This window comes from Sipha flava, unplaced genomic scaffold (genome assembly GCF_003268045.1).
Source record: "Sipha flava isolate LNK unplaced genomic scaffold, YSA_version1 41_pilon_pilon, whole genome shotgun sequence".
Classification (NCBI taxonomy): Eukaryota; Metazoa; Arthropoda; class Insecta; order Hemiptera; family Aphididae; genus Sipha; species Sipha flava.
This window is the reverse complement of record NW_020273144.1, coordinates 47,126-61,501: the sequence shown is the minus strand read 5'-3', so window position 1 is coordinate 61,501 and position 14,376 is coordinate 47,126. Positions and strand designations below refer to the sequence as shown.

General features: G+C 37.9%; 1 protein-coding gene across 1 annotated transcript in view; it reads left to right on the top strand.

Moving 5' to 3' along the window:
* The window catches only part of LOC112688950 (irregular chiasm C-roughest protein-like), a 136,403-nt gene that overhangs the window by 110,619 nt on the left and 11,408 nt on the right, over window positions 1-14,376 (top strand). The window contains exon 10 of the mRNA XM_025562396.1: window positions 10,642-11,084. Coding sequence (XP_025418181.1) covers window positions 10,642-11,084 — 443 coding nt within the window. The remainder of the gene's footprint in view (window positions 1-10,641; window positions 11,085-14,376) is intronic.

Here is a 14,376-nt window from a genome sequence, read left to right as displayed (position 1 = left end):
TCATTCATATCTCCGAAATATCTTCCGTCACCCCTCGCTTGGTAATACTACGCGATAAACCCACCCACCGCCGATGCTGCCGTATAATAACTCTTAATTAATTGGCGGACTCGGACCGACTTCTGCCCCGCCGCACCTCCACAGCTATCGATCACGGTGTTACCACTGCTCTGCCGCGATTTCATTATCGTTGAAATATAAAAACGATACCGTGCGACATCGTAAAACCAACCAACCCCCGGTTACGCGCGACCCAGCCCAGTTATTGTACACCACCGGTGGTCGAACAGTTTTCGTTATCGTTTCCGTCTGGTCCCGCAGAGAAATAATACCCAGATTAGGTCTCGACCACTGTACGAAGACGCATAGAAATATACGGTAAGAGTCGTTTCGGTTGACGACCGCTGTTCCCCTGTAACGCACGGCGGCTTTCAGAATTGTTTTTTATATTACCATGTACCGCCATTGGTATTATGTTTACGCAGCACAGCGCGCAAACACTCAATGCCGACGGGGAAAGGGTTATCAATACATACATATACGTATGTGTACAGTCTGATCCGCTAGTAGTAAAGCACAGTTCGTCGTAGAGTATGTACGACACAATATTATTATGAGTCTACTGTTATCATTATCCGTGGGCGTATAATATAATAAACAAGTGTACAGTAACGTAACAATAGATGGATAATGCAATCAAAGTGTGTACAATTATTAAGTGTAATACTAAATACGCGTGTTGTAACATCGATTACAGCCGTGGTATTCTAATATTACGATCAGACTTTATAACCCGATAACCCGACCGAGCGATTTACCGTCCGCATACGAAATTAACATCTCGAAGACTCACAGGTACATTCCTCACTCACGTCTAGTATACCTTCCAGAAAGTCACTATTTTTTCTCTCCTATTTCGGCACAAATCGGATTTTTTAGTTCGGAGGATTCACGGAATCGTATCGTCCGTTTAACCCCTTACGGCACTTGAAGTCTTCATTGTTAGCGTTTTATTATTATTTTCGTCGGGATATTTCACAAATTGCTCTTGTTACGTTCAAATCTTACACACCATTTTCTGTATACCTGTATCGTGGTTTTTTGACATTCGTCATTAATCAGTCGTAGAACGAACATTTCTTTGCGTGTGCACAATAAATACATTTTTAAAATAAAAATATTAATTGTTTTTTTTTCATACGTATTAAAAAAATAATACACCGTAGCCATTTAAGCTTTTTAATAACATTCTACTGTGACCGCATATTCTTCTTACGTCATAGTTTTAATTAAATCAGCGGATATTAGAATAGTCGACTCTCGTAACTCGAAATTTTCGATATCCCAAATAAATAACAATCCCTCACAAATAACAATAACACTTGACAATTAAATAAACTTTATAATTTGAAAATTAATTGGACAAGTTCTAGAAATCTCGAATTTTCTCATCCAAATTTAATACTAAAAATAGATTATCGCTGCAATTGTTTTTCGCTTATAACTTATTGTAAAACTCAATTACAATATACGACTATTGTTAATCAAACCTTGATAAGTCCATACAAAATATTTTATCATGTTAGTTTGACAATGGTTAACCCTTCGTCACCACGGGGTATTTGAATACCCCAGACATGTTAAAAACGTTTATTCTTATAGAGGTAAGAACATATGCACCTTCACTGCCGTGATATCATTTTTGATTAGTGTAATAATGATTTTTATCATTATCATTGCGGTATCAAATGATAAACAGTAATTCAAAGTGGAGTCTGGAAATATTTTACCCCAGGTGACTACTTTAGTTTAAAATCATTTGAAAATTAATTTATAAAAAAATTCCAATTTTTACAGAATTAAGTTTTTTAAAAAATGTTATTTTCATTACAAGTTATGTATTTTTAAAAATTGTTATATTTTTCAAAAAGAGTTTCTTTTGAGATTAAATATATTTATTTAAATTTTATTATACAAATATACTGAAAAGATAATTATATTATATTTGATCTATTTTCATTTATGATACAAGGGTTTCTATTTAACATAAATTAATAAATAATAATAAAAATATGATGTATATGTTATCCAAAATAATAATTTAAATACTAGATCACTATATTAATGTCACATAAAAAATAAAATAAAAACTAGAAAAGTAATTAGCAATATTTAATATTATAATTATATAGAATAAATGTTCAAATTACCTTTGAAATACTTGAAAATTTGCATTTAATTATTTAAATATTAATTATACATATATAAATGTAAGATACATATTTAATAAAAAATAATAAAATCTATTAATTTATTAATTACAGAAATAAGTTTAATACATGGGGTATAATATTACCCCGGGTGATTAAAATTGTTCAGGTCAACAAGGTGACTAACGAAGGGTTAATAACACACGTTATTATTGTTCAAAAAATAGAATTACCAACATTATCATTTGCAAAATAAATAAAACTATTAAAAAAAGTGAACAGAAGGAAGGAAAATAGTCACAAATTTTAGAATTCCTTGGAGTACCGTTTCTATAATAATAAATAATAAAAATGTAATATTAAAAAACTAAAATGAAAATTCAGCAACTGGCAAAAACCCCCGATATAGAATTATATTTTAAAAAACTTATAAATATACAATTTATGTCAAATACTTTATAAAACATTTTTTAGTTTTTAATAATTCGAAATTTTTAATATGTTGAATATTTTTCCTCTTAAGCTTCGACTTATAAAGAATCGACTGTGTATATACATGTAAACTGCGTATTATTAATTTATTGCACCAATATTTATATTGGTTTTAATGTGATAATAATTTTCTAGTACTTCCTTAATTACTTTGAAAAAGTATTCTACCCGAACAGGATGAATTTATTATTAAATCCAATTAAACGATTGCACATAAAATGTATATCATCGATATTATGAAAAGTAATAAACTTAGGACTGGGAAATTCTCGTTTTTGCATATTAATATTAAATAGTCATATTTTAAGACTGAGTGTGTGGGCTGCAAATTTATTTTCAGTTATATAACACAGGTATAATTAACAGTAATTATTATTTTTCATAAATTTGCGTATTTTATATTTTACGCTATTTCAATACGTTTCACAAATCCGAGAATAAGGAATGAATAAGAATATAGGATTCATCAAATTTTCCATTTCAATTAATATTATCCCAAAGCAAATTCTTTAAGGGATATAAATAAATAATTGTAATCGAACAATGCCTCGCTAAACTCTAAACCATTTTTTGGACAGCTGTTGGAACAACGCAGTTTGTGGTTAGAACAACAAAGTTTAAATTGTTATAGATTATAGTTGTCGAAAACATAATGCAAACGTATTCGTGCCTAGTTCTATTAGCGTTTCTTTTTTTTACGTTTATTTAAAATATTTATTCAAACGATCTAAAATATTATCTCCGCGCGTATATCTATATAAGAACATGTCGAATTGATAAATACGAGATTTTTCTCCTTAGGATTTCCGTTTACAGTTTCGACTAAAATGTTTATATAATATATTATAATATCATAGTTGTTGATCAAAGCAAAAATATAATGTCATTTGTATTAATTACCATCCGTTCTTCAACACCGCATTGTTCAAACAATGCGAAAATGATTCGTGGTTAGTGCGGGGTGAAAATCCGAAACCTTTGCGGACGAGAATCGATACAACTCCGCAGCAGCAGCAGTAGCATTAGGTATATATTATTATATATGTATACCGTATTATATACTATATATCGCTATACGCATATATTCATATTAATAGTAATCTGCAGTAACGTAGAGAAGGCACTTGACATGCGGTGGCCACTTCTGGCATTTCAAAGGGGCGCAAGGGTGCAGGTTGCGGTCGGGTCACGCCGCGTTTTATAGCTGCGAAGTAAATTCCATTTGGGTAGCGATTTTTTAAGGCAGATAGCACGATCAGGGTTGTTCACGGACATACCGGCGGGCGGACGACGGCGATCGGATAAAAAAATCCTTGCCTCTGAGATTTTTTTTTTTTTTTAAACCGACCGCGCTACTGCTGTACGGGGTAGCGGACGATTCGAACAAACGCTAATCGCTATAGGTTATCGCCGACGCGGTGTGTATCGAATGAATCGGCTAAAACGTAATAAAATAATAACAGTGATAACGTACGTATTTCCTTTCGGGAAAGTCTTGTAACGTGCACCGGCAGAACACCGCGGCCACGAAAACGGTTTGATAACTCTGCGCATCGGTAAAATCGAATCGCAATTAATCGCTTACCTTCCCCTCTCGGTGTATTGGAACGCGTTTATCATCGCACTCGTAAATATATACATGGTCTTTATTTTCGTTATTGTTGAAAGTCGCGTAGATAAACGATTCACCGAACCGTGCACGGACACTATAAATATCCTTTACAACCGCCTCTACACCGAAACCAATACACACGCTCATCGCCACCATCATCGATCCCTGCGCACAACTCGTCCTCGGCTTCGCTCATAATACCAATACACTCGTACGCATGTATACACTGTTATCATAACTTGTGTGAACAGCGATGTACACAAGTGCACGTATCGAGTACAAAAATACTTGGCATCTCTCTTGTTACGTGTATCCGAAAAGAAAATTTATCTATTGCTTGTATATCGTACGCGCAGGTCTTCGTGCGTGCGTGTGCGTGTGTATGCTTGCGTATTGTGTGTGCGATCATTATCCATCGCGGTCTGTATCCACGGCGACACTTGAAGCACCATCAGAAACAACCCCAAACGACCCCGATACGAATTCCCGATAACGTATATTTATACTATACATAATGGGGTATCCGTTATATTATAATGAACGTTTTTCATTTCTCTCTTTCGCTCTCTTCATTTTTTCACTCTTTCTTTACGTACATGATGATATGTACGTAAACGGTAGCGAATAACTTACGAAAACACACGTATAATAATAATTGATACGATACAGACGAATGTACGGTCGTGATATGTGTAGTGCCCGTTTTTCGTTTTAATTAAACGTCGTTCACCAAACATGTCCTAACGACCGTTGCGTACGCTAAAACAAACAATAACAACAACTACGCGTTTGTTTCAATTTTACGAGCCGCCGTTCGAACGGCTTGATAATAATAATTAGTGGCTCGTCGTATATTTCGTTTTATACGCGTCGTATATATTATATGGATAGGTATGCGGCGCGAGATACTTATCACGACAATTCTTTACATCATTTATCCTTTTCTCTTCTACACTTCTGATGAACCGCTGTGGTTACCTGCTGGAAATGATAATTTCGTTAAAAACTACTGCCGTGCATGCTAATGCTCAACTATATTTCGTCCGGCCATGCCGTGCGATTCGATTAACATAATGATAATTACTGTTGATTTCGAGCCTTTATTTCGAAATCGTTCGATTCCAAATTATACATCGAAAAAACAAGATAGATCTATCAATTGTAATAATACCTTCGTAATGAATCCAACGTCGGAAAGAGATGTCTTAAAATTTTAAACAAATAAAACGCACGTGTTTAGATAGTTACTCGAAATACGGTACACGGTTATCTTGTGTTAAATTAAAAAAAACTTTTCGATATACACCAACTATTTTTACGACTCAACTCTATAAAATAGTTGTTTTGAAAGCGTTTACATACAAACTGAATGAGTTGTCCTTCTGTTATTATTTACTGTTCTATGCTTAAACCACAATGGAATACTGTTAATTGTTTACATGTCCTCCGTAATTCCGTGTGTTTAATTAACCATACGTTTTGTAAAATACAGCGGTGCTTGCTAAATTATTTGAATACGTTTTGATAATATCAAACCGCAGTTCTATATTATACTCGCTATGGTATATATATATATATATATATAGAGGTACTCAGAGATGGTCGAACCGAAAATCTTTAAACTCGCATCCATCAATATTTTTCTGCACGATCTTAATTATATTTTATTTTTCCGGGAGTAGAAGAAAAAATAATTCAACTCAAGTTTTAACCAGAATCGGGAGAAAAAGAATCTTTCATCAAGTACTTGTTATGAAAATATATAATTATTTTATGTAATAAGAACATAATATGCGTGTTTTATTTTTACTAATTTCAATTGCCATGGAGCAAAGGACGTAATTTACTTATTATACTTCGATTCCATGCTGTTGTTATAATATATAATTTTTTTTCTTTATAAATAATTACAAATAGGAAATAAGAAAATTGTTTTAATTGTCCGTCCAGTAACGGTTCTATGTTTGAATTTTATAATTAAGTGTGGATATGATAATGATAATAACCTCGGACGTGTTGTTCTCGTACAGAGCGTTGCAGTTATATAAATTAGAAAATTTAAACCGAAATTCACTAAAAATAAATATAGTTTTTCCATCCGATGCGTTTGAACGCTGAAAACGTGTATCTGAATACGGTCGACTGAACGAAATTAAATTGTTCAAATATGACGTATTGTACGAAAACCTCATGTTCGGACCTCCCTACTTATCTGCGAACGTACCCCCATTGCTCTGCGGGTATTTTGATTTATTGCGCGGAAATTACTGGAAACATGTACGTTACGGCCAACGCTAAATGTATACGTGTGTTTGCGTGTTTTTTGTTGAATCAAACACGAATAATGTATGCCTTCTATAGACATTTTATAATGATATATACACTACAGCGATTAAAATGCGACATAGATACACGGCGAAGGACGATCAACTTTTATACTCCTGCACACAATTAATATTTATCATTATATCTTCTAATTCGGGCATACAGTACGGGTATCACATGGAATGTTAAAGTATATAAACCAAATACTTCCCGTGAGTCCTGGTATATATTTTATTTTCCTTGAAGCAAAAAGGATACACATTTTTATGAATTAATAAAATAAATAAATTTGGTATACCCTTGTAGTTTTCTTATAAACCCTTAATGAAGGCGACTGGTAACAGTATAAATTTGGCTTATACGGGTCTGATGAATCAACAAAGTTCCTAAGTAGTATATTCAAAACTCTCCCGTAAAACTGAAGGATAACAATAGTTCGTCGTGCAAAAATGATATAATTATTAATAATAATAATGATGAGGATGATGATGATGTTGATGATGATGATAATATATATGTGCCGTTCTAACTTTTCTAAGTACCTATATTTCTATAGAGATATAATGCGATATGAGTATATATGAGTCATGCGAAACATTTCAAACTTCAACCATCCATCACAATATTGTCATATTTTATAACTAATTACTATCAAGTGTGTACTTGAAATAATTATTTATTTAAAACCTTAACCAATGTGTTATAACTATTTTTTACCTACTTCTTACAACACACACAAATTATTTATGACCGGAAGTACAGGATGAGGGCAAGGGAGTTTGCGACGAAAAATAATACTGATAAGTACGTATAGCACGCGAGATAAGTACTCCGTTCCACAACATTTATAGTCAAAAATTAAAGTCAATTATTTGTACGTGGTTTAGTACCATAATTAGATCACTCGAGACCCGTGTGAGAATGAAAACCTCGAGGCCTCATCAAACGTTTTTGAACATTTGACCTTTTAAGACCCCATAATAAGTAGTTCGAAGCATGGGGTCTGTGTGCAATGCACCCTCTACACACCCGGTTTTTACGGTACTGACGTAGTTATGTTTTGAGACTGTCACGAATTCGAATTCAATACATTTTTAATTTGCAATCCAGTGTTATATTAGATACTAATACAAATATACCGTCAATGTCGTACTTAGACTTGCATATTTGAAAGGGATTTTCAAATTCATAAATGGATTGACTTAGACAAAAAATTATCTCCTCCTTCCTGCTGTTAGTACGACACTGCGATTCTGACAACAGTCATCGTGCGGTATAATATTACATTATAAGTATTATATATATTATAACTATTCCGGATTGACCAGAATAGTTTTTTCTTCGGTAAAGATCAATCGGAAGTAGGTACCCACTGTATTTAGATGGAATTTTAAGAAGAAAAAACGTTTAACCGTACATGTACGTTAATAACAAATGTGTTACAGTTAAAACGCGTATACATTTTTTTTTTCTAAATAAATTTGAATCAGCTTCATTTAAGACGGTGAACATTGACGGCGGCGGGTCGCCCGTATTGATCGACGAACGAAAGCGTACGGAAAACGGCCTTAGATCGAATTCGAGGTCGTCCGCGATCGAATCGAATACGCACGATGGATCCGATCTATATACGACCCTGCGCGTGGTAAGACAGTTGTTAAACGTCGCCGTTTCCGCAGCAACGCGCGCGGATTCCGATTCGTGTCGCTCGCAAACCGTAATCGAGATCGCCTGTCGGGGAAACGCGTGGAATAAATTCGTATTATACATCCGTCATGTTGTGTGCCACGGAGAATCGGTACACTTGACTAGGTTCATTAGCATACACCCAATGGGCTCTCCGACTGTACGTTTCTATTGTTTGGATTACCGATTTTTTTTATTTTTATCCGTCTTCCGTAGCCATTACTGTCCAATACAACGCGTCTCGGCGGCCGTCTCGCGAACACGTCTACGTTATAGTTCTCGCGTCGTTACATTCATACGCGTCCGCGACGCATAGCTGTGGCAAACGTTTTGATATGTTTTATTTTCGTAACCGCCGGATAAAATCGATTTCCGTGTTTACTGCACAACAAACGGTGTCGCTTAAGTGCGTAACACGCCTTTTTTACCATCGTTTCCGGCGAGGATCTTCTCGTACAGTCGCGAAAATAAGAAAAAAAAAACTGTATCGTATGATGTTCGTATTCCGTGGCCGAGTCCATGCGTTTTCGTCGCGTGCACGTGTAACGACCGTTCGTTTATTATAATATTGTTGAATTTTCCCATACGTTCTTTGAATCGGAATCCGAATACAATACATGCGCGGTACACGACAACACGGGACAGCCGATCCGATAATACTTAGGATAGCAAGTCAATATATTTTATGAACACGCATTTTCTCGTCTCGTCGCGTGAAATGTGGGAAAATTGTATGCGACGTATTCCTGTAAACGCTGTAGGGGTGTTGTATTGTATTATCGTATCCCTTTCAGACTGTACCAAATAATTAGCTTCCCTGCCGATTTCTTCGTATTCCGAGTGGTCCGAAAACCCAATGGGAAAACAACCCGAACACTAATCATTGCTACGACTGCAGATATCGCTGTATCGATAACGCTTTTACCAACAACCATACTGTGTACGATACCAAAGAGCGGTGCGCAGTGCACACGTGTCTCGTATGGACAATGAGAGATATCAGTGGGCGCCGCGAGGACGGGTGCGCACTCGCATACCCCTCCTGATTTTTTAAAATAAAATAAAATTTACGACTGCCGGACGAAATCTACCGTGATGATTATCGGATTTTTTTATGTAGTTCTCGTTACTTTATAGCGGTCGAAAAAAAAGGAAAACAACTTTGTGCCGTCGTAAAATTTGCGAAGATGGATCCTACGCTTTTGACGTGAAGATAATTTAAGCATTATTTATGGATCAGCGTATATACCACGCACGACGCGCTCACCCCACGAGATCCGTGGTGGCGCCTATGGGATGTACGACGTTGCGATACGCACCGCAAGACCGTCGGAGGTATAAAAAAGCAACGCGCGTGCGACGTATTAACATTTGGAAAATTCGCGCGAAAGGAATGATACACGTTTTGACCGTTTCCATGCTGAAGTCGAGCTACGAATAAATGGGTCGTCCGTACTGTAATCATACACGTATTCTATACGGCTCCTCCCCACGATACAAGGTGTTTTATTGCGTCCGGTACGCGCAGCGTTTTACGCGTCACGATTGCATTTTATCGACCGTTAAACATGCCCACTCGCACTGATTGTGACGTAATGACTACGCGAAGTGCCGCGGATCGTGTGCTCCGTGTTCTTAGGGTATACTTGATCAGGGCCAGCGAGAAGGTGAGGTAGGGAAAGCTAGAGCCCCGGGACCCGTAAGTTCGAGAGGGCCCGTCGTTTCGGTCTTGTATACAATGTTTTTTTTTGTACCAAAGCATGTAAAAGTCGTCTTGTTGCGTCTTGGTCAAACAATTGCAAAGGGAAGGGGGCCCAAAAACCCCGCAGCCCAGGGGTCCTAAGAAGTTCTAGTCGACCCTGTACGTGGTACGTTGTGCGAGTAAGCGCGAGAACGTTTGCGCGTTTTCGTTTGTGTTCCTTCGACTTTTCGCCGGAATCGATCTAGGGACGCGCCGGGTCACCATATGGTACGCGTATATACCGTTGTACAAATGAAATATTACGTAGCGTTAAATACTACTACCAACAATAATAGTACTAATGGTAAATGCGTATTCGACCATAAACGGCGAGCAATGGTTTACCGAACGTCCGTTCAGGTAACGCAGTGCTACCGGTTATAACTAGCCTCCGTGGCGCCCTTGGCATATTTCCTTTTGCAGCTCATCTCATACACAATAACCGATTTTACATTTAACTAAAATGACCTTGGCGATCACTGCTCGGAACAAGTTAACATTTATGCGCGCTAAATATTTGTAACTGCGAAAACGTGATGCGTATTAAATCGTTCGTATCTCTGTCGTGTTCGCAGCGGATTTCGACGGTGCCGAATCGGACACGGACAACAAGCAGAGCGCTGGCGCCAAGGAATCGGACGCGTCGTCGAACGTGTCGGACATCAAAATGGAAACGGGCACTGGGTCGTCGCTGAGCAACTACCGGTACAAGATCGACTACGGCGGCAGCACCGGCGGCCCAGACTCGTTGACCATCAACACGGCGATCGACGACCCGCTGCAGCGGTCGACCACCCCGAAGAGCGGCGGTGGCGGCGGCGGCGGCAGCCAGACAACCCTTCCCCGGGGCGGTGGCATACCCCTGGCCGGCCCTGTCCCGGTGGACCCGCGTTACGCCACGGCCGCCGTCAACTATCTCGGCACCAACCAGAACAACGCCATGCACCACCCGCCGTCCAACGGCGGCACCATCAACGATTACACGGACCCACTCAACTACGTCAGATACAACAACGCCGTGAGTACACTTTTTTTTAACTTTTTACTTCGATCACCTACTGAACCCGTTTTCGTTTCAAACACGTTTCGAAACGTGTCGGTAAAAACGCTTGTAGACCGTCCTGTGCACCCCTTTTCTGCTCCTTCGCGTTCAGCACACGGACGCGTCGTACCAGATGTGTTATCTACATACTTATCACCCGTTCCTTGCATTTTCACGTTCTCTTCCATAACTATACTCGTTAATTGGAAAAAGTATCCGGCAAAACGATTTTTTGTTCGACTGCAATAATTATTATTTACCTATACAACTCAAATATATATATTTCTATAATATTCTCCTCTTTGATATAAAAGATTTATGTAAACGATATGTATTATTACATCGGACTATACACTGCAACTTTAATCCGAACCGTTAGAGCTTTTCCGGCATAGCTACGTATGATATAATTATACAATCACTCCGATTATAATAATTCAAATGGAGTACATATGCCTCGCACGACACGTATCGTTAAACGCACTCGCGACACGTACGACGACTTTGTCGTTTTATTAATTTCGCTTTATTGCGTGTGCTCCTTTCGCGGAGGGTTACGTGATAGTATCACGTAGACGTATCGTGCATAGACGAATCCGATTCGGGCGAAAATAGACGTATAAGTTTCTGCACGAGTAGACATCGCATAAAAGCGAGCTGCGCAAGTCCCTGCACACGCAGCAACGCTCGTGTTGTTCTGACGTGCGGCGCGGAAGTTTCACCGCAGCGTATCGTCTGTCACTTAACCCTGAGGGCTTTTCCGTGCACGTCGGCGACGGTTTCTGTGTTATGACGACGACGGTGCCACCACGTGGTACACCCGACCGTCGGAATGAGAATGCCACCATTAAGGCGTGCGTGTTTAGAAAAACATTTTTTTTGTGTCGCACAACGGGTACCGTGAGCGTCCTTTTAGCAGACCGTTGCTAGCCGTTGAGTACTTTTCCGCAGTAGCGTAGCTGAGGGGGGCGAACGATGGGTTTCCCACCCTTTGGAATTCTTTACTGGTGATGTTTTAACCACGGTTGAATCCTATGGTTAGTAAATTATATAGTACTTATACCCGTGACGTTTTTAAATCGGTCTTCCGCTCTTAATTAGGCGCTCTCAAAAAATTTATTTCACACACGGAAAAAACAAACTATTTAATTATTTTTTATTGATTATTTAAGAATATTATACTTTTTGTGTTCCAAGAGAATAATATGAACAACTCACATCGTACAGAATCGGTTATAATTTTTTGTACGCACAAACCGCACATCAATAATTGTGATAAAGCTCATGTTAATTGATAATATTATATAGTAATAAAATTAATCAAATTATTATTTTTGTTACTGCCGGAAATCATTGACCGTCGCGCGTCACACGTCGTCTCGGTCATTTCCGTGAGAAAAAAGAAAAGAGAATAGTTCTTTATTAGTAAATTTTGAGTTTAAAAATATAAATTCCGCTCATGAGACATTAAATCGTTTAAATCAAAATTACTATTGAATTCATACATGTTTTCTTAAAATGTTTGTTACGTTGTCAATATCTGTCGCAACAGCAGAGTTTTTCTTCTTAAATCTTCGGTAAGGGCAAGAATGGGAAAAGAAAGATTGGCAGTTTTGACTCTTATGTATATCTATAAATATTTATATATTTATTGCGAAAATGACATAAAAATAAAAATAAAAATATAGTTAACAGATTTTCTAAAGAAAAACAACGAAAACTTGACTCCATATAATAAAAATAAAGTATACAACTAATTTGTAATACCACAATATTATACTATTTTATTCATTTAATTGTTATAAAATTCAACTCTGTTTTTAAAGCTAAAATTTACCATATACATATTTTATTTGAATATATATATGGCTCTACACTATCCTCTCATGAAACATTTATAGATCGCCCCTGCCAATAGTTGAGCTCCGAATTCATTACTGTGTCTCTGCTATCGATATGATTTTTTTGCTAAAAAAACAATACGTGCTACAGTGTTAATGCCGAAAAAAAACATTTCGAACAAATTTTTGGTGAGTGTTGATGAGTTATATATTATAAAAGTATATTATTTAACAGCGACGAAGTACACGTCAAAAAATTTCCGTTTAGCGAAAATCAAAACAACTTTTCAATCGTTCAAACGGGAATTTATACTACTGCGGGTGGTTCCAGTGATATCGAACAGTCGCCAGCCGTGTTTCATTGTTTTACATTGATTCATTGCATACAGTCGTTGCACTTGGGTTATTTTGGATATTTTTCTCCGCGCCAAGCACTTATCAATGACAATATCGTTCGGCGCCGTGTATTATAACCCCGTTCCATCCTATGTGTGCTACGTGATACATTTCGAGATACATTATCGGATCGTCGTCACGCCAGAAGCAATAAACGTGATTATACTTGATTCGTCTATTTGTAAACTCATCGTCACTGTTTGGCGGCCAACAGACGTTAAACCGTTAAACTACTCATAATAATAGCTATAATGTACAATGTTCGGCCACCGGTATAAATCTTTAAGTCCCTCGGGACTTCTCGCCGAACGATTCGGGGTTTATTATTACACATGCAATGTATATTAACCCACTATACCCGGTATTGAAATCTATCACCGAGCGACATCCGGTCAATCTTTCTTGCCCTACCCGAGTGCTTTCCACAATACGCGTACACTAGCCAGTGACAAGTGTACCCATCCACATGTTCTGGGCGAAGTACACGGACCGGTGGTGTGCCCTGCTGCGTCCGGATTATTCCGTAACGCGTTGACCCTGTGACCGTAAAGAAGGTGCGCGTCAAGTGTCCTGAGAACAACCGGCGACGTTGCGAGATTTTTTCCCACCCGCAATCCGTTCTGTAGACGCTTTGTTTTCGTTCGGAACAACGTACACGAACGGACGTTCATACGTAGGTTATTGTATTTTTTGAAAAAACGTCAAAAACGGTTATATACATCAAGTCCCTTTGTGCCGAACTCGTACCTAAATAATCCGATTCGGTCCCCGGTCCCCCACGACTTAAACGCGATACACGTGTAAACGGCAGTACATATTCTACGCGTATGTGTCGTGTACTAATTTACGAACGTCGCTACAATCCGTCCACGACAACTATGCCGACACATCCACACCTCAGCATCCGACCCCGAAGGCTTTTGTTCCGTCCTGCATCAAAGCGTTCCGATCCTGACACGATGCGGTGGGAATCACTACGCGGTTTACACCACAAATATTTGATGTTTTCGAGTTCCAAATTAAAATTTGAT